General features: G+C 41.0%; 1 protein-coding gene and 1 non-coding gene across 2 annotated transcripts; one reads left to right on the top strand and one right to left on the bottom strand.

Annotated features, from left to right (window-relative positions):
* The first annotated feature begins 724 nt into the window (after positions 1-724).
* LOC123828285 (olfactory receptor 7A17-like) lies at positions 725-1,687 on the top strand. The gene has a single exon (XM_045853118.1). It carries the CDS (start codon positions 725-727, stop codon positions 1,685-1,687), a length of 963 nt encoding a protein of 320 aa, XP_045709074.1.
* An 18,968-nt stretch (positions 1,688-20,655) lies between these two features.
* On the bottom strand, positions 20,656-20,760 carry LOC123828630. Its single transcript, XR_006787476.1, has one exon. It is a non-coding gene; the product is annotated as a U6 spliceosomal RNA (small nuclear RNA).
* Positions 20,761-22,135: the final 1,375 nt, after the last annotated feature.

Here is a 22,135-nt window from a genome sequence, read left to right on the forward strand (position 1 = left end):
GTCTGGTTGGGGACCAATGCTTCACTCCTTCCTGCTCTCTTGTGTGGTGACAGAGTTTCACTCTCCATCATCAGCCATCCACGGACCAGTTCAGACTTGCACACGGAGACCTTCTCAGAGCCTCATCCAGGTGAGTCTGAGAGCTTTGGAGGTACTGAAGCAGGGGTACATGAGAAAATATACTCCAAAATGTGACCCTTAAAATTGAGATGTAGGATGTTAACCAACACATGAAAACAAGAAGGGGGAATCATTTATGTCCACAATATTACATGGAAACAAAATTAATAAAGTGCAAGGAAAAACTGTGGACAAGAGATTCCCTGTGACTTGAAGTTTCAGTAGCAGCAGAAATGTTACCTTGTTTCCCTCATTCTCTGATCATCTCTCATTGCTCTCCTCTTGCTCATTTGCCTCACCATGTGACTCAATTTTTAGTCTTGAATGTCTGGAAAAGTGTCATGTATGGGTCTTTGCACTGGCTCTTTCTCTGTAGGAAATACTCTTTGCAAATAAATTAGCATCTCCTGCTTTCTCTCCCTTGAGGTCCCTGTTCTAATGAAATCTAGTTCTTAGGTCTCCCTGAACTCTCCATAAATAAACCCCACATCTACTGTCTTTGTGCATGCTTTTCTCCACATAGCATTTTAATTGTAGCATCTCCAATTAGTTAGTTATGCCCACTTATGTAAAATTTCTTTGTCTTAGTAGTGACCACCACCCCATGGTCCAAGGCAATGATACCCCAACTTCAGAATTTCTTCTCCTGGGACTATCAGAGGACCCAGAACTGCAGCCCATCCTATTTGGCCTGTTCCTCTGTACGTACCTGATCACTGTGTTGGGAAATCTGCTCATCATCCTGGCCGTCAGCTCAGACTCCCACCTCCACACACCCATGTACTTCTTCCTCTCCAACCTGTCCTTGGTAGACATCTGTTTCACCTCCACCACCATCCCGAAGATGTTGGTGAGCATCCAGACACAGAGCAAAGCCATCACGTGTGCAGGCTGCATCACCCAGATGTATTTTTTAATCCTGTTTGGAGGATGGGACAATTTTCTTCTAACTGCGATGGCCTATGACAGGTTTGTTGCCATCTGTCACCCCCTGCACTACATGGTCATCATGAGTCCCCAGTTCTGTGGACTGCTGCTTTTGCTGTTGTGGATAATAAGCTCCCTGAATTCCCTGTTACATAGTTTGATGTTGTTGAGACCATCCTTCAGGGAAGACTTGGAAATCCCCCACTTTATCTGTGAAATTAAGCAGATGATAAAACTTGCCTGTTCTGACACCTTTCTTAATGACATGGCTATGTATTTGGCCACTGGGCTGCTGGCTAGTGGTCCCCTGGCTGGGATCCTTTACTCTTACTCTAAGATAGTGTCCTCCATATGTGCAATCCCATCAGTTCAGGGGAAATACAAAGCATTTTCAACCTGTGCATCTCATCTCTCAGTTGTCTCCTTATTTTATTGTTCGGTCTTAGGTGTGTACTTCAGCTCTGCCAGTACCCACAGCTCACAGTCAAGCGCAGTCACCTCAGTGATGTACACTGTGGTCACACCCATTCTGAACCCCTTCATCTACAGTCTCAGGAACAGAGACATAAAGGAGTCTCTGAAAAGAATTTTGGGGATGGCACATACCAAGTGTACAATTGTCCTGGGGCTGAAAATGTGACCTTGTGTGGGTGGCTCAACAACTCAAACCAGAAACTGTCAGTGTTTGATCCCAGGGGATAGACTGGCTTCTTCTCTTCATTTCTTGGTGGGTTCATTTTCTTGTATTCATGTTCTCTATAAGTTTAAGTAACTCACTTTACAAGCTTCTGCTACAATGTACGGACAGTTTTCTCTTTGACAATTAAAAAAAATATTTTAATTGTTGTTCAAGTATAGTTTTCTGTCTTTTCCTCCACCCCAGCCCAATCCCCCAGCCCTCCCCACCTCCCTCTTGTTTCCACCCAACCCTGTTATTTATGTCCTTTATACTTGTTCTTACAAATCCTTTACCTTTTTCCCTTGTAATTCCCTCCCTTCTCCCCTCTGGTCACTGTCAGCCTTTTGACAATTTTTATATATTATGAAAGTGTTTCTCAACATTGGATCAGAAATATTTGGAAAATTCCATATCTTTCATAGGAAAACTTGGATTTCTCTAAAATATATTCTCAAATGACAAGTATCATGCTAAGAAAACTTCTCCTTTTTCCTGAAAGAATAATCAGAGTTGTATTACTCACATGGACAAAACAACATTTTGCATCTTAGGACATTTATTTAATTTCATTGTACAGGAAAATATGAATCCATTTTTTAGTTTGTGTCTGTCATTCTTTTCTCTTAAATTACTTTATTGTTGTTCAGTTACAGTTGTTTGCATCCCTCCCATTTTTGTGTCACTATCTTAAGTATTCTTCCTAATAATGTAGATTTTAAACATTGTTCCATTTATGCCTCAGCCTGTTGATAATGCAGGTATTCTTAAAATGCCTGGGGAACTCACCTGGTCCCTGAATTCCTGTGACACTGACATGAGCCAATGTTGTGGCTGAATCAGGCCTTGCAGTTCTTATTCTGATCACAGATGCTGCTCAGCCAAAATCCTAAGAGAACCTGGTAAAAGCAAGTTTATCACTCAGAGGTTGGAGGGCCCAGATGTTCCTAAGGTCCACTGATGAGGTCATGGAGAGAGAAGGCAGGGGAGTGAGAGTGGGGGGGGAGAGAGAGAGAGAGAGAGAGAGAGAGAGAGAGAGAGAGAGAGAGAGAGAGAGAGAGAGAGGGAGAGAGAGGGAGAGAGAGGGAGAGAGAGGGAGAGAGGGAGAGAGGGAGAGAGGGAGAGACATTATTGTGGGAAAATTTATTCAGGTCTGAGGGCAGGATGGATAGAGTTTCAAAGCTTCAGTCTTTATTGGTGAATTTAAAACTTAAGAGCAGGTGTCAGGGTGTGAAAAGTGAATAGTGGGTCACTGCCAAGGTCAGTTATCTAAGTTCTCCAGGGCCTTCTGTAAGGGGGCCTTCACAGGGGAGCAGGCCAGGGTGCTTAGTTGGCAGCTGTATCAGAGAGCTGGCCACAGGTTTGTTCAGCATGGTTATCTTTGAAGTCAAAGCCTTGGAAATTAAAAGTTTAGTGTTGGGCACTTAGACTACAAACATGCCACTCTGCTTCATAGCTGTTCCCCTGCTTTTATTGTCTTATTCATCTCAGTGTCCTAATGCTCAATGGATGCACTAACAGAAATTGACCATCACATACATACCTACAGTGAAGTCTACATGGACAGAAAGATTTAATCAATTAACCTAATATGGCCTGAGTGTTAGAGATGACCTGAAATATGATGAGACAAAATTATTAATCACTAATTTTAGTACTGTGCAAAGTATTGCTATACTCATGGAAGTATGGAAAATTGATGCCCATGTGTAAGGGGCTTTGTGCATTGGGGTAAGTTGTTGGTTAGTATATTTTACCTCTTTAATGAATTTTATTTCTTTCTCTGCTTGAAAATTCCAGTGCTGCCTGCAATTATGACTCCTCTATGACTCTAAGCAAAACATTTCTTTTTTTCTAAATTTTGTCTTAACCACTAAAGAAACAGTAAATGCAAAGTTTCCAGATTATCTATTGTATAGCTCTCTCATGCTCAGGAATCTCTTCTCATAATTAAAAGTGACTCACAAGAGAGGCTGAATCCCTTCTTGGTCACATGATTCAGGATCACCAGGTTTTCTGCACAAATGTGCATGAGCTTGCAACCTCTTGGAGACCCCAGAAGGGAACCTCAACACAGTCACCTGTGTTGAAAGAGATAACTGTACTTACAGGTGACTGTGAGTATTTTGAATAACAAAAAAATCACTAGGTTGTCCCAAATATCAGAACATATGTAAAACATAAAAAACAGAATTATTATATTTGCCTTTAGTGCTGTTTGATTTGATAATTGTATCAGCTATTGCTGCATAACAAACATCCTGAATAGAATGGTTTATTATAATGCCTTTATTATCGAGTGGGGTTCTATGATGGAAGTTGTTCTGAACTCTGCTCAGATCTCCTGAGTCTGCATCATCTGTGTGTCCCTGCATTGCAGGTTATGGCTCATCCTTGATGTTGTGTGAGGCTGTAGTGCACCCCTGTCTTGAACCAATTTATTTCAGTTTAGCTATGTATGTAGGCTAACATGTATTTACAAAAAATGAGATTATCAAATGTAATTTAATTCCACTATTTCTATCTATATATGACACTTTTCTACCCAGTTAGAAGACATACCTCCAAAACTTGATAAAATGTGTCTTGGCTACTGTGTTCTTGATGCTGCTTGAGACATGAGACTTTTCAATAACTTATTGGAGTATAATGACATACAATAATGTTCATGTATTTAAATACAGAATTTTCTTTTTTTTTAAAGATTTTATTTATTTATTTTTAGAGAGGGAAGGGAGGGAGAGAGAGAGAGAGAGAAACATCAATGTGTGGTTGCTGGGGGTTATGGCTTGCAACCCAGGAATGTACCCTGGCTGGGAATTGAACCTGGGACACTTTAGTTCCCAGCCCACACTCAATCCACTGAGCTACGCCAGCCAAGTAAATACAGAATTTTCTCAACCAAACGAGCCATACAAAAATGAAGAATACAACCCTGGCTGATGTGGCTCAGTGCATTGTGTGCTGGCCTGTGATCCAAAGGGTCTCTGGTTCAATTCCCAGTCAGGGTACATGCTCAAGTTGTGGGCCAGGTCCCCAGTAGGGTCTGCACAAGAGGCAAGCACACATTGATGCTTCTCTCCCTGTCTTTCTCCCACCATTCCCCTCTCTAAAAATAAATAAAACAAAACCTTTAGAAAAGATGTAAAAAGTAAAATTAAAAAAAATTAAGAATACATACTTCCTTGGTCCATGTATCTATCATTGAAAAAAATGGTCAAAACACTAATTTGAAAGAAGATATACACCCCTACATTCATTTCAGAATTGTTTACAATAGCCAAGGTTTGGAAGCAGCTCAAGTACCTCCAGATAAAAAAGCTGTGGCACATTTACACAATGGAATACTATTCAGCCATACAAAGACTTCCATAAAAAGAAAGAAATCTTACTTTTAGCCACTTACTTCTAGGATGGACCTGTAGAGAATCAGGCTAAGTGAAATAAGTCAGTCAGAAAAGAAAAGCACCATATGATTTTACTCATATCTGGAATTTAATGAATAAAATAAGCTTACAAACAAAATAGAAACAGACTCATAGTTACAAAGAACAGCCTGACAGCAATTACAGGGGAGAGGATTTGGGGGTCTGGGTGAAAATGGTGAAGGGAGTAAGCAAAAAACAAAGGCAACTCACAGACACAGAAACTCACAGACACAGGCAACACTTTGGTGCTTACCAGAAGGAAAGGGGCTATGGGAGTTGGAAGAGGGTAACGGGGGGTTAAATGGTGAAGGAAGGAGACTTGCCTTTGGGTGTTGAACACACAGTACAATACACAGATGAAATATAATAGAATCGTATGCCTGATACTTATATAATTTTATTAACCAATATTACCCTAATAAATTCAATAAAATGTTTAAAGTGAATAAAGCTATCCTAATATAATATTTAACATAAATAAATGTGTTTTTAATTAATTTGCTGAGGTCCCATTTGTTTATTCTTTCCTTTATGTCCCTTGGTTTATGGGACATATCAGTGAAAAAATGTTACTGCACGGAGTATCTGCGATTTTCCTGCCTATGTTTTCCTCTAGGACTTTTATGGTGTCACAACTTATATTTAAGTCTTTTATCTACCTTGAAGTTATTTTTGTGTATGGTGTGAGTTGGTGGTTGAGTTTATTTTTTTTAAATTTTATAAAGACTTGGGTTTATTTCTGGGCTCTCTATTCTGTTCCATTGGTCTATGTGTCTGTTCTAATGCCAGTGCCAGGCTATTTTGATTATAGTGGCCTTGTAATACAATTTGATATTAAAAAGCTTCTGCATGGCCAAAGAAAATGGCATTAAAATGAAAAGAGAACCAACTGTATGGGAAAATGTATTTGCCAATGATACCTTGGATAAGGTTTTGATCTTGAAAATATATAAAGAACTCACACAACTCCACTCCAGGAAGACAAAAACCCAGTTAAAAATGGGCAAAAGACTTCGACAAACACTTCTCCAAGGAGGACATACAGGGGACCCAGAGACATATGAAAATGTGCCCAGCATCACTAGCCATCAGAGAGATGCAAATTAAAGCCACAATGAGATACCACTTCACACCCATCAGAATGGCCATCATAAACAAATCAACAAACAAATGTTGGAGAGGATTTGGAGAAAAGGGAACCCTAGTGCACTGTTAGTGGGAATGCAGACTGGTGCAGCCACTATGGAAAATAGTATGGAATTTCCTCAGAAAACTAAAAATGGAATTGCCTTTTGACCCAGCAATTCCACTGCTGGGATCATATCCTAAGAACACTGAAACACCAATCCAAAAGAACCTATGCACCCCAATGTTCATAGCAGCACAATTTACAATAGCCAAGTGCTGGAAGCAACCTAAGTGCCCATCAGTAAATGAATAGATCAAAAAACTATAGTACAGGGTGGGTGCAGGGGAAAGGTAGAAAACTGTACTTGAACAACAATTAAAATAAAAATGAAAAAATGAAAAAACAACTATAGTATATTTATACAATGGAATACCATGCAGTAGAAAGAAATAAGGAGCTCCTACTCTTTTTGACAACAAGGATGGAACTGGAGAGCATTATGCTAAGTGAAATAAGCCAGGCTGAGGGACAAATACCACTGGATCTCACATTTAACTGGAACCCAATCAACAAAACAAGCAAGAAAAATATAACCAGAGATACTGAAATTAAGAACAATCTGACAGTAACCAGAGGGGCGGTGTGAGGGGATAATGGGGCAGAATTGGGGTAGGGTTTTCAGGAACTACTAGAAAGGATACATGGACAAAACCAAGGGGGAGGGTGGAAGCAGGGGAGGGAGGTGGGGATGTCTGGAGTGGAGGGGAGTTGTGGGAGGAAAATGCAGACAACTGTAATTGAACAATAATAAAAAATAAAAAAATGAAAAAAGGTCAGTGCATTAACAAAATTATTTCATCTTCTTCCTTAATCTACCCCTTAGTATTAAAATAGCATGTTCAAAGTTCTGGGGATTAGTAAGTGTACATTATTTGGAGGTTTTTATTCTACTCACTATAGTCTTTTTCAGAAATGTATTAGTTGGGGCCCTGCCAAGCAGTTTAGTTGGTTAGAGCATCATCCCAATACACCAAGATTGCAGGTTCTATCTCTGGTCAGGGCACATATGAGAAACAACTGATGAATGCTTCAAAATGTGGAACAAGTCAGTATTTCTCTCTGTCTCCCCACCCCTTCCTTTCTCTCTCTCTCTCTGCATTTTTCTCTGTTTCTAAATTAATGCAAAACTTAAAAAAATTTTAAGTTGAGTCTTTGTCTCAAACCTGTTATCTCTTGCCTTCCTTCCTAAACAATGTGAGCATCACAACCTGTTCCATTCTGTTCACAAACTACCAGACCCTGGGCTCCTGAGTCCCCCAGCCAATGACCAGGCCAGCCAGCAGCTCAGCCAGTGTCTTTGCAGGCACTGGGGGATCAGCTTCCAGATCTCCATGTCATACTACACTGGTAGTGCACAGGGCAGCTGGGCATTTGGGGGTCCAGGCTGCCGGGATGACTGGGGGTCTGGCAGGCATAGGGGGCATCCAAAGCCAGAAGTCTATGTAATGTCTGAATGGCTGCCTGGCCTCCTACCTGGAGAAGGTGAGAAGCTTGGAGGCTGATAACTGGAGATGGGAAAGAAAATTCCAGAAACACCTGGAGGAGAAGGGACTCCAGAACAGAGACTAGAGACATCATTTCAGGACCATTGAGGACCTGAGGGCTCAGATCTTTGCAGCTTCTGTGGACAATGCTCACATCGCTCTACAGGTTGACAATGCCTGTCTTGCTGCTGAAGACCTCAGAGTCAAGTACAAGATGGAGCTGGCCATGCACCAGTCTGTGGAGAGGGACATCAATGGTCTCAGAATGTTTAACATTCCTCTTTCACTTATTTACTAGAATTTCCACTTATTTGAATTCAACTTCTCAAAAATAGAAGTACTTCAGTTTGGACTTCCGGCAAGATGGAGGAATAGGTGGACACACTGTACCTCCTCGCACAACCAAGACTAGAACAACAATAAATTACGGTCAGCATAACACATAGAACTGATAGAAGATTTATCTGAATGGAAGTTGGACAGCCAAGAAGTTGAAGTAGACCCGTACATCCAGACTGGTAGGAGACGACGAGCCGAGCGGGCGCAGGGCTGGCGCGGGTCGGTGGCGCTCGGAGGTTGGGGAAAGTTTGGCGCGGAATTGGGGCGACAGCCATCCGGGGCGCAAGAACGCAGCGGTGATTCCTGAGTATGCAAGCTGTGGCTGCCCAGTGGGGCAGCGATTGTGGACCAGGGCAGAGCTCACAGCCCAGGAGCCCGGGGAAGGGTCTGGGCCCAGGAGAGCTGAACTGCCGCCATTGATTCCCTCCCGCCCCTGCCCCCGCCCCCGCCCCCGCCCCCACATATAACATCACAATCTAGCGACTGGGGCGCCCAGCCCTGGTGATCACCTAAGGCTCCGCCCCCCACCGTAACTAGAGCGACCAGACCAGAAAAAAAAAATAGAGACAGGTAAAGATATAAGACATGTGTACAACAGAGCAGATCAGTCCCCCAGGACTCATCCTTTTGAGCGACCAAGAAATAGCCAATCTATCAGATGCACAGTTCAAAATGCTGGTGATCAGAAAGCTCACGGAATTGGTTGATTTTGGGCACAATTTAGATGAAAGGATGCAGGTTACCATAAAAGAGATGCAGGAAGATATGCGGAGGAGAGCCAATAGAGACAGGAAGGTATCTGAGTCTCAAAACAATACAGTGGACCAGGAGGAAGATAGAATCAATCAAGCAGGAAAGCATGATGAAATAATAATTCAAAAAATTGAGGAGAGCCTTGGGAACATCCAGGACACCTTTAAATGTTCCAACATTCGAATTATAGGGGTACCAAAAGGGGAGGAGCAACAAGTGGAAAAGTTATTTGAACAAATAATAAAGGAGAACTTCCCCAATCTGGCAAAGGGAACAGTCTTCCAAGAAATCCAAGAAGCTCAGAGAGCCCCAAAGAAGTTGGACCCAAGAAAAAACACACCAAGGCACATCATAATTACATTAGCCAAGGTAAAAACGAAGGAGAGAATCCTAGAAGCAGCAAGAGATAAGGGGACAGTCACCTACAAAGGAGTTCCCATCAGACTGTCAGCTTATTTCTCCAAAGAGACCTTACAGGCAAGAAGGGGCTGGAAAGAAATATTCCAAGTCATGAAAGACAAGGACCTACATCCCAGATTGCTCTATCCAGCAAAGCTCTCATTTAGAATGGGAGGGAAGATAAAGTGCTTTTCAGATAAGGTCAAATTAAAGGAGTTCATCATCACCAAGCCCTTATTTTATGAAATGCTAAAGGGACTTATCTAAGAAAAGAAGATAAAGAAAAAGACATGGATAGTAAAAGGACAGCAAACTCACAATTATTAACAACCACACCTAAAGCAAAACTAAAAGAAACTAAGTAAACAACTAGAACAGGAACAGAACCACAGAAATGGAGGGCACATGGAGGGCTAGCAGCAGGGGGGTGGGAGGAGGGGAGGGGGGAAAGGTATAGAGAATAAGTAGCATAGAATGTAGGTTGAAAATAGATAGGGGGAGGGCAAGAATAGTACGGGAAAGGTGGAAGCTGAAGAACTCATAAAAATGACACATGGACGTGAACTAAAGGGGGGGAACGTGGGTGGGAGAGGGGATACAGGGTGGAGGGGAGTGAAGGGGGAAATGGGACAAATGTAATAGCATAATCAATAAAATATATTAAAAAAAGAAGTACTTCAGTTTATCATGCTTTCTGCTCTAATATATAGACTTTTTCTCTTTTGTCCATCATCTCACTTTCACAAACTTTTTCCCAAGTTTGAATTGAAAATATTTGAAAATTTCCTCTTATTTCCCGGGGCCATATGGACTTCCTAAGAATACTTTTTTCTCAAATGGCACATAGGATCTCAAGAATTTTCTTTCATGTTACTGAAAGAATATTCATGAGTTGTAGTACCCACGTGAAATAAACTCTACTTGTTAACTAAGCTTGTTCATGTGATGTTTTCACAGGAAAATGTGAAATACAATTTCTGCTTTGGTCTGTGACTCTACTCTACTTCACTCTCTTAACTATTCTTCCTGATAACATGAGCTTTCACATTCTGCTGACTTTTAACTGGACTCCTGCTTTTATTCTCTCATTCAGTTTGGTGCCCACAGTGCCTGCCGTAGTCCCTGGCAACCATTGATTATTAACTATGTATCTCTAGTCAGGGTCCACATGGAAAGACAAATTTGTTAAATAACAAATGTTTTACCTAATATGAGGTTTAGTCAAAATTAACCTTAGAGATGGAGAAGCATTACTTATCTGATTACTCTGCAATATATATATTTTTTTCATGCTGTAAACTACTCCTGGTGTATAGAAGATGGGTTCTATGTGCAAGGGCTGGTTTTCACTGAGGTAAAGGATGGTTAGTGTATTTTAAATTTTATTACTCAATTATTTTCCTGTTTGTTCTTCAAAATTATAGTGCTGTATTTAAATATGATTCCTCTATAGCTCTAAACAAAAATATCTCTACTCTTCTAAAATTTGGCCTAATTATGAAATAGACAGCAAATGAACTATGTCAGTATCATCAATTAATATCTCCTCATGCACTGGAATCTCCTCCATCTCCATGACCAGATGGTGACACACAAGAGGGCTTGAATTGCTTCCCAGGCCTGTGATGCAGGGTCACCAGTTTTACACTAAACATGCAAATCCTTCCAGCCTATCCACATTACCTGGAAGGAACCTAAATAGAGTTAGTTGTTAATCCAGTTGTCCAGAATAAATTCCAATAATTGAATGATCACAAATGCTGCCTCCAAATCTCAGAACATATACTGAAAGTAAGAAATGGAGGGTTATTTTAATTTCCTTCAGTTTTGTTTGCCTGGATTATTGTACCAATTAACTACTGCTATATAGCAACCTGTCCTAAATGTTATATTATTATAATGCCTATTTTGTCTAATTGAATTATGTGATGGGAATTGTTCTAATCTCTGCCCTGAATTTTTTTAGTCTGCATCAGCTGTGATTCTCTTCACTGAGGGTCTATAGCTCATCCATGATGTTATGTAAGGCTTGTGTGCACCCTGCCTTGAACCAATTTATGTCAGTTTCCTGTATTTAAAGATAGAGACTAATCATCTAGTTTACTAAAAAAGTGATTTGCCTTAAATTAATGCCACTGTTTTTACATCCATACAACACACTTTACTCTCTACCCAGTGATAGTTCTCCATCTCCTGTTAAAGTGTGATTCAGCTACCTGTATTCTACATCTTACCCTGAACCACACATTAGATTTTGTTTTAAATATATTTTATTGATTATGCTATTACAGTTGTCCCAATTTTCCCCCTTTAGTCCCCCTCTGCCTGGACCTCACTTCCTTCCAGCAATACCTCCACTTAGTTCATGTCCATTGGTCCTGCATATAAGTTCTTTGGCTTCTCCATTTCCTATATTATTCTTAATATCTCCCTGTCTATTTTGTACCTACTGATTACCTTTCTTAATTCTTGTACCTTTCCCCCCATTCTTCCCCTGCCCCTCTCAGCTGATAACCCTCCAAATGATCTCCATATCTATGATTCTGTCCCTGTCCTGGTTGTTTGCTTAGTTTGTTTTTTTTAGATTCAGTCTTTGATAGTTGTAAGTTTGTTGTCATTTTACTGTTCATAGTTTTGATCTTTTTCTTAGATAAGTCCCTTTAATGTTTCATATAATAAGGGCTTGGTGATGATGAACTCCTTTAACTTGACCTTATCTGGGAAGTACTGTATCTGCTCTTCCATTCTAAATGATAGTGTTACCAAACAACAAAGGGGGGGGGCAAGGGCAATATACTATTACCCGAAAGGAACCCCCCAGGTTCGTTATGTCCACCGCCAGAGGAAAGATGTTTCTCAATGCCAGAGATTCGTGAAAAGGAAAGGAAATGTTTATTTAATGCTATACAGACTTAAAGTAGTGACCTATGTCTTCATCAAAATTCCAAAGTCCCTTAAAACACCCACAAACACACACAGTCCTTCCTTCCCCCTTTGCCCAGTCTGGGGTACCGTATCTCAGGAAAAGAAATAAAAGTCCATGGCTCAGCAGCCCCCAGTTCTTCTCAGTAACCCACCTCGGCTGGTAGGCCTCCCTCGGTTCCCAGCACCATCAGCTATGCCACCAGGACCTCTGTTAAAGCCGGGTGGTGGTTTCCCCTTCTAAAGCTGCAGGGGTCCCCACTCTGGCAAAGCTGCGTGGTTCTCTCTGCACTGCCCCAGCCATGTGGTTCTCTTTGCACAAGGGCCACAGGAGACCCCACTCAGCCAAAACCAAGTGCTTCTCCCCCTGCGCAATGGTCAAGGGAGTCCCCACTCTGCTAAAGACAGAGTGATTCTCTTTCACAGGGCTGCAGGAGTCTCTACTCAGCCAAAACCAAATGGTTCTCCCCTCTATGGCTGCTGAGTCTCAGTTTAAATCCCCGTGCCAATCCTCCTCTGCAGTCTCATTTCCAACTCCTCCCACAATTGACCACACTTGCCAGCACTCTCATATCCTTCCAGCTTTACTGGGCTGCCATCATGGGTCTGGGAAGGTGTGGCCCCATGTCATGGAGCCAATCATCTTGAAGCTCTCATGCAGGTGCTGTAACTTGGGGGACCTGTCCCCCAGTTACATCTTGGTGAGGAAGTTACTTCCATTCCCCTGGCTCTGAGCATGGGCACAGCTATTTAACATATCTATGCAACCAGGTAAAGGTTATAGATATGTTAAAAGACCACACCAGAGGTTAGCTGCAAGGCTGTTGCTATGCAAAACAGCCCTCAATGGCCCAGCTCCATGTGTCCCTTCCCCTAGTCCACACCTGTAGGGGAAGGGGTGAGGACATCCAAATATTTCCTGAACACCTTGAGTTCTGAACAGCATTCCAAATCTCCATTTAGGGGCCCCCCTCTTGGCTGAACCCTGTTACAATAGCTTTGCTGGATAGAGTAATCTTGGATATAGATTCTTGTGTTTCATGACTTTGAGTACTTCTTGCCAGTCCCTTCTTGCCTATAAGATTTCTTTTGAGAAATCAGGTGACAGTTTTATGGGAACTCCCTTGTTTGTAACACTCTGCTTTTATCTTACTGCATTTTTAAAATTCTCTCTTTATCTTTAGCCCTTGGCATTTTAATTATGATCTGTCTTGGTGTGGTTTTCTCTGGATCTGACTTGTCTGAAACTCTCTATGCTTCCTGGACTTGTATGTCTATTTCTTTTGCCAACTTAGGGAAGCTTTCCTTCATTATTTTTCAAATAACTTTTCAATTTCTTGCTCTTCCTCTTCTCCTTTTGGCATCCCACGATTTGGGTGTTGGTATGTTTGGAGATATCCCAAAGGCTTCCTATACTGCCCTAGATTTTTGAGTTCTTGTTTCTTCATGCTGTTCTGGTTGAATGTTTATTTCTTCCTTATGTTGTAAACTGTTGACTTGAATTCCAGTTTCCTCCCCTTCACTGTTGGTTCCCTGTATGTTTTTTTCTTTATTTCACTTAGTGTAACCTTCATTTATTACTTTATGTTATTTCCATATTAATGAGTTCTTTGAGCATCTTGATCACAAGTGTTTAGGTTGGTTATCCCTGTTTTGATTAGTTCTTTTTAAAAATTTTTAATTTTTCCCTTTTTTTATTGTTGTTCAAGTACAGTTGTCTCTATTTGCACCCCACCTTAGCACCCTGCCCCACCCATCCCCACCTCCTACCCTCAAACCTATCCCCTTTGGCTTTGTCCATGTGTACCTTATACATGTTTCTTGATGGACCTTCCATGTTTTGTTTAATTCTTTTGTTCTGTCCTTTCATTTGGACCATATTTCTTTGTATCCTCAATTTGGCAGCCTCCCTGTGTTTGTTTCTCTATATTAGGCAGAGCTTATTTGACTCCCTGTCTTAGTAGCTTGGCTTATTATAGGAAAGACACCCATATTGATGAATGTGGCTTTTTAAAATCCATGGTTGTTAGACTTCCAAACAGTTAGATTTTCTGTCAGTTCTGGGTGTTATTTGTTTTGAGATTTATTTGTAATTCTCTGTGGTTGCATGAGGAGGTGAAGCATATCTACCTATGTCTCCATCTTGACTGGAAGCACATCATTAGATTTTTCTACTGCACATATTTAAAGTGTACAGTGTGTTGAATCAATGGCACCTTACAAAATTAAGAGTACATATTGCATATGTCCATGTTTACATATTTCTAGAAAATATACAAACTTTTTAAGTATACTGTTATGTAATTCTAAAAAATTGAGTCTCCTGTGCCTGTTTTCTTATTTCTGATGGTAATGTGGGATAATAAAACTAATGAATATAGTGCAGATAAACAAAATCTATGGAACTACTTTGTTGAACTCAAGACTCTCTCATGGGTTAGTAGTGAGCTTATGTGTATATGTATTTATATGTGATTATTTAATAATTAAACACTGGGTGGAAATGGGAGGGAGGAGGGGAGGGCTGGGTGGGCGGGTTGGGATGGGAATAAAAGATAGAAAATTGTACTACAACAATTAAAATAAAAATATTAAAAAAATAAAATAAATCCAATCTGACAATAAAAAATAATAATTAAACACTCAAATTACATCTATGTACATAAACAGAGTCAATAATCCCATCTTTGATGTTGAAAGAAAATTTGAGAGAAAACTGGAGAGGACAGAAAAGAAAATAATGATGGGCTAAGTTAAGGTGAAAATTTAAAAATGTAGAAACTTAGATATAAAGATTTATTTATTTTTTAATATGTTTTATTGTTTATGCTATTACAGTTGTCCCACTTCCCCCCTTTAGTTAATGTCCATGTGTTATAAGTTCTTTAGCTTCTACATTTCCCATACTATTCTTGCCCTCCCCTGTCTATTTTCTACCTACCATCTATGCTACTTATTCTCTGTACCTTTTCCCCCTCTCTCCTCCTCCCACTCCCCTGTTGATAACCCTCCATGTGATCTCCATTTCTGTGGTTCTGTTCCTCTTCTAGTTGTTTGCTTAGTTTGCTTTTGTTTTTGTTTTAGGTGTGGCTGTTAATAATTATGAGTTTGCTGTCATTTTACTGTACATGTCTTTTATCTTCTTTCTCTTAGATAAGTCCCTTTAATACTTCATATAATAAGGGCTTGATGGTGATGAACTCCTTGAACTTGACCTTATCTGAGAAGCACTTTATCTGCCCATCCATTCTAAATGAAAGCTTTGCTGGATAGAGCAAACTTGGATGTAGGTCCTTGCCTTTCATGACTTAGAATACTTCTTTCCATCTCCTTCTTGCCTGCAAGGTCTCTTTTGAGAAATCAGCTGACAGTCTGATGGGAACTCCTTTGTAGGTAACTGTCTCCTTATCTCTTGCTGCTTCTAGGATTCTCTCCTTCATTTTTACCCTGGCCAATGTAGTCATGATGTGCCTTGGTGTGTTTCTCCTTGGGTACAACTTCTTTGGGATTCTCTGAGCTTCCTGAACTTCCTGGAAGTCTATTTCCTTTGCCAGATTGGGGAGGTTCTCCTTTATTATTTGTTCAAATAACTTTTCCACTTGTTGCTCTTCCTCTTCCCCTTCTGGTACCCCTATAATTCGGATGTTGGAATGTTTAAAGATGTCCTGGAGGTTCCTAAACCTCACCTCAGTTTTTTGAGCTCTTGTTTCTTCATTCTGTTCTGGCTGAATGTTTCTTTCTTCCTTCTGGTCCACACCATCAATTTGAGTCCCAGTTTCCTGCCCATCATTTGGTCACCTGTACATTTTTCTTTATTTCACTTAGCATAGCCTTCTTTTTTTCTTCTAATTTGTGACAATATTCAACCAGTTCTGTGAGCATCCTGATCACCAGTGCTTTGAACTGTGCATCTGATAGGTTGGCTAGCTCTTCATTGCTTAGTTGTATTTTTTCTGAGTTTTGATCTGTTTTTTTCATTTGGGCCATTTTTTTTTGTCAGGTGTGCCTGTTATGTAGAAAGGGGGCAGAGCCTTAGGTGTTCATGGGGTGGGGCAACCCATATTGCTGTGTTGTGACACTGTATGTAGGGGAGGAGTTCGAGAGAGAACAATGCCACTTACTCAGTTCTCTGCCAGTTTCTGTCACTTCCTCCACTACCCACAATCAAATTGGGCCCTTCTGGTGCTCATTCCTGGGTGGGTTGGTTTGTGTACATTCCAGGACCCTGTTCGTCTCTCAAGAGAACTCTCCTGTGAGGCTGGGAGCCTCTCCTGCTGCCACTTCAACCCCCACATGTGTTCTCAATTAGAGGTTTGCAGCTTTATTTCCCTGTGCTGGAACTCTGGGTTGTGAAGTCTGTCTCACTGCCCAGTTGTTCTTCCTGGCTTATCTGCACGCAAATGTGGGACCACCTTGTCCATTAGCCACTGCCTTGCTGCGAGTCCTCTCTTCCCAGCTGCCCATCCTCATCCCTCTTGTTGGTCTGTATGAATGTTTTTTCTTTAACTCCTTGGTTGTTGGACCTCCATACAGTTTGATCTGTCAGTTCTGGTTGTTCTTCATTTTCAAATTTGTTGTTGTCCTTCCTTTGGTTGTGCAAGGAGGCACAGTGTGTCCACCTATACCTCCATATTGGCCACTGATTTCTCAAAAGAAACATTGTAGGCAAGAAGGGGCTGGAGAGAAGTATTCCAAGTCATGAAAGGCAAGAACCTACATCCAAGATTACTCTATCCAGCAAAGCTATCATTTAGAATCAAAGGGCAGATAAAGTACTTCCCAGAGAAGGCCAAGTTAAAGGAATTCATCATTACCAAGCCCTTAATACATTAAATGTTAAAAGGACTCATCTAAGAAATAGAGGATCAAAGACTGTGAACAGAGAAATGACAACAAACTCACAGCTATCAACAACTGAACCTAAAAAAACAAAAACAAAACTAAGCAAACAACTAGAAGAAGAACAGAACCAGAGAAATGGAAATCTGTTCTCTATTGGAGGATTTTCAGTGGAGAGGGGGAGGGGAAGAATAGGATGGAAAGTTACAGGGAATAAGAAGCATAAATAGTAGGCATAAAACAGACAGGGGAGGTTTAGAATAGTATAGGAAACAGAGAAGCCAAAGAAGTTATATGTACAACCCATGGACATGAACTAAGGGGGGGGCACTTGAGGGAGGGGGATACATGGTGGAGGGGGGATAAAGGGGAGAAAAAAATTGGGAAAATGATAATAGCATAACCAATAAAATATACTTAAAAAAAGAAAAATAACATATTACAAATTTCTGGGGATTATGATGTAGATATCTCTGAAGGCTCTTATTTTGCTTACTGCAAATTTCTTTCCCCAAAAATAATTTCCATGGTGTCACACAAGGGCCTTCATGTAAATAAGTCAAATTAGATCTTTTTGAGAAGTATAAAGGACACATGCACAAAGCCAAAGGGGGTAGGTTCGAGGGTGGGAGATGAGGATGGGTTGAGCGAGAGGGCATGGTGGGGTAAAAATAGAGACAACTGTACTTGAACAACAATAAAAAAAAAGGTACATCATATGATATTGTTCATGAATGTTTATATTCAATAATTGAACAATGAATTTATAACTGTTTCTGGAATGAGTTAATGCACACTATCCATTCAAAATTACATGCAAATGATTTTTGGTTCTGAAGACCTAAAACTATCTATAGTACACTCATTCAATTCAAAGAACCTCTGGGCTCACCATGACCTGCATTTGAAATATAATCCTGAGTGAGTGATTTATATGCTCATTGAATTTAGAGGTGTGGCGATCTAGATGAAGCTTTCTCACCTTCTCATGTTGATAATAGAGGTGGGATAATTATTTCAGTTGGATATTGTAGGTGCTGAGCAACCTCCCTCCACATGTTGCCAAATATCTCTAGGGGCAAAATCATCTCAGGTAGAGAACTATTGGCCCACAGTTTGAAAACTGGAGCAACCTGACAGATTCCAATCAAGGCCCACCACTTACTTATTCATAAATTTTAGCAAATCACTAAAACACTTCAAGCCCCATTTCTGCAAAGGGGAATGGAGTTCATAATAGTAATACCTCATAGAATGGATTTTTCAAAAAATTAAATCAGACACTGTCTATAAGGTACTCAGATTATATGGCATAAAACAATCAAACACATCTCTCATAATTAACAAATATTTTATAATGAGGCACTAAATGACAGTTCTTAATTTGTGAAAAAAGTACAAAGTCCCTAATTATTTTGACAAATGTGTCAGGAAGGAAAAGATTGTGGTGCCCAGGACCACATATCAAAGGACAGAGCTATTCCCTTATTGAAGAGGGGATAGCAATGCTCTGCAGACATCAGGTCTGTGGCCCCCCACAAATAAGTGCTTTAAGGATCAAAGAAACATGGTCCTGAAGGTTTTCTTAGTCTCAGACTGCAGAAAATATTAACTCAGGGTTGGGATAAGGTGGAGAAGGTAAGACCTCTGGGAAGCAGGTGAGATCCAAGACAAGGAGTCATAAATCTACATTCACCTGGCTTCTAACATGGTCTTTTGGGATCAGAGAATCATTAGGAAACATTTTCTTTTTGTTTATACTAGAGGCTCAAAGGGAAATCAGGCACTTAGATGTAGGAATAACACAAGAGAAATGTGGCTGATGAACATATATACAGAGAACTGTAAATATCTCCCCCATGCTGTCCCTCAGCTTGTACAATGTTGGTGGACAGGACATGGTTGTTGCTGTTGAATCCCAAGACTGGCCCAGGAACTGATACTTCACTCCTCCCTGCTGTCTTGTGTGGGTAGGATAGAGCTTCAGTCTCCATCATCCACCATCCAGGGAGCAATTCTGACTGGCACACGGAGATCTTCCTTTCAGAAAACCCATCCAGGGGAATCTTAGAGCCTGGTAGGTGCATCAGGAAAGGGGAACAGAGGCTGGAACCTAAGAACTTTTACTGAGTCTCTAGGACCCTAATCAGACTAGCCCTGAGACCAGATATCTCTGTTTGTATTCTTGGTTAAGTAACTAATTTATACTTAATTTACTTAATATGTTAATAAGGATGCATCTGTTTGAATCTGCGCTCCAGGGCCATAGCTGTCAATTAGGTGATGGGACTGGGAGTCCAGTGGGAAGATGCTGCACAATGAGTGAGATGCAGGAAATGGTTGCAGGAAAGTGAAAACACATCGGGAAGTTTTGATGTTTGGGGAGGAAATGGAGCTTCAGATGTGGAGAACAATGCAGTGAAGTGAGAGCGTTTGTAAAAAATTTCTTAGACAGGCTTATTTGAGTATGTTTTGTATTCATTGAAAGATACAGACCAGTGGAGGGAGACAGCATCTTGCAGTTGCAGATGGTGAGAAAGACATTACATTATCTTCTGTCATGCTGAGTATTCACATGAAAAACATATTTAATAAGTCTAAGGGAAATACTAAATAGTTTTGTAAGAGGCTGCAGCCAAGGGGACCCCCCCAAAAAGGATTTGTAATGATTAAGTCATCACTCTTAAGTCTGTCCAGAACTCAGGGTGTCCAGGAAATATTAAAAATATGGGCTATGCTCACCCCCACAAGTCTGACCTGGGGGATGGGATACATGGAGCAGGGCCATTGAGAGTTGTTTTGCATAGCAACAGTTTTGCAAATAACCTCTAGAAGGGTCATTTAACATATCTATAACTTTTGACTAGTTTCATGGATGTATTAAATAGCTGTGGCCCAGCTATTTAATAGGTTTGACCCAGGGAGATGGGAGTGACTTCCACCCAGGATATAACTGGGAGGCAACTACCCTCACCAACTCCCTGCCATTACTGCATAAGAGCTTGGAGATAATTGGCTCCATGCTACAGGGCCACATCTGCCAAGACTTACTATGGCAGGCCAGAAAAGCTGAAAAAAATATGGGAATGCTGGCAGGTGTAGCTGATTGTGGGAGGAGTTGGAAATGGGTCTGCAGAGGAAGATTGGCACTGGGATTACACCCAGGCGCAGCAGCATGACAAAAGGAACCACAGGACTTTGGGTGTCACTTTGCCACTCAGCTTAGGAAGCCAGAAAGCAAGATGTAGCAGTGATGCAGAGGTCTCTCTTAGCAGTTTGGAAGAATGCAGGAGAGATTCTGCGGGAAGGAAAAGGGTGAAAGGACTTTTGCTTGGTGGGCCCTGAGAAGGTGCAATGTGGTTTTGGATTAAGATCTGGAGATCCCAGTAACACAGCTGATGGTTCTGGGAACCAAGGGAGGCCTACCTGCTGAGCAAGGATTACTGGGAAGGACCGGGAGCTACCTGAGCCGCAGACCTCTATTTCTTTTCCTGAGACGTGGTACCCCAGAACAGGCAAAAGGGGAAAAGAAGGACTCTGTGTTTGTGAGTGTTTTAAGGGACTTTGGGATTTAATGAAGATATTAAGTTATTACTCTTAAGTCTGTATAGCTTTTGTGCAGGGGCCATGCTAATCTTCTCTGTATAGTTCCAATTTTAGTATATGTGCTGCCAAAGTGAGCACAAGTCTGTATAACTTTTGAATAAATAATTCCTCTCTTTTCACCAATCTCTGACATGGAGAGCTATAATTCCCTGGTGGTGTGCAAGGTGAACCTAGTACAGGGGTACCCCAGGAGAAGCAGGGGGTCCATTTGGTAAAATTGTGTGACCCCTTCTTCAGTGGCCAACCAAGGAAAATCATTGGAGACCACATGTGCCATAGCTTTAAAGTAATACAACTACTTGCACATGCGCAATAAAAGCCTGCCAAAGCTAGCCAGAAAGTATCCACCCTATAAGAATAGAATCCTCCAGCCCAAGAGGTCAGTCTCTGCTTGGAGTTGGCCTGCTCCCATGTTCTCTTCTATAAACTCTATGTGTTTGGTTCAATTCTTTGTCCCGATCACCAAGAACCTGGTTACTTGTGCCCACCTGTGACAGTTTACTTCATTATTGGTGAGGCTGCATATATTTTGGAGTTTGTGCCCTTTTAATTTTGTATTAAGTTGAAATTCCTATCCTACAGTCAGTTCTTCCTGTAGTGGTCGTTTTTCTACACATTGAATGAGAGACTCTGTCATGTCCTTGGAAATATAAATTGAGGACTGACTGACTTTTAGCCAAAGTGTATATACTGTGCTGAGCAACAATAGTTTTGACAATTCAGTGATGAAAAAATTAAGGTCACACACTGTACCTTAAATCTTAATGATACCAACGAATTCTAGTTGAAAACACTGTATTTATGCCATGAAGATTCACTGTCCCTGCCAACTGGGTGGAAATCTCCAAATATTTAAAAATTTCTGTTCTAATCCCTGTGGATTTTCCAAGTAAAATGCCTACCCAACGAAGCTAATGAGTGGAGATGCTTAAGCTCAGTCCCTCCATCCCTTGTCACTGAAGGACTGAATTCTAGTTGAAAACACTGTATTTATGCCATGAAGATTCACTGTCCCAGCCAACTGGGTGGAAATCTCCAAATATTTAAAAATTTCTGTTCTAATCCCTGTGGATTTTCCAAGTAAAATGCCTACCCAACAAAGCTAATGAGTGGAGATGCTTAAGCTCAGTCCCTCCATCCCTTGTCACTGAAGGACTGACTCTCTTAGACTGCTGAGAGAGACGCTGGGAAGCACTCCCACACCAGTTGTTCACAGTAAGCATGGTACAAGGTGCAGCCAGGGGGTCCCCAAATAGGGATTTGTAATGGGATCCAGAACTCAGGGTGTCCAGAAAATATTAAAAAAATATATAGGATGTCCTTGCCCCCACAAGTCTGAACTGGGGGATGGGACACATGGAGTAGGGCCATTGAGAGTTGTTTTGCATAGCAACAGTTTTGCAACTAACCTCTGGCATGGCCATTTAACATATCTATAACTTTTAACTGGTTT

Source organism: Phyllostomus hastatus, unplaced genomic scaffold (genome assembly GCF_019186645.2).
Source record: "Phyllostomus hastatus isolate PE091 unplaced genomic scaffold, TTU_PhHast_1.1 phas_contig_98, whole genome shotgun sequence".
Classification (NCBI taxonomy): Eukaryota; Metazoa; Chordata; class Mammalia; order Chiroptera; family Phyllostomidae; genus Phyllostomus; species Phyllostomus hastatus.

Excerpts from the sequence above, each read along its gene's own strand:
- LOC123828285 (XM_045853118.1), top strand. The coding sequence starts at position 725 with ATGGTCCAAGGCAATGATACCCCAACTTCAGAATTTCTTCTCCTGGGA.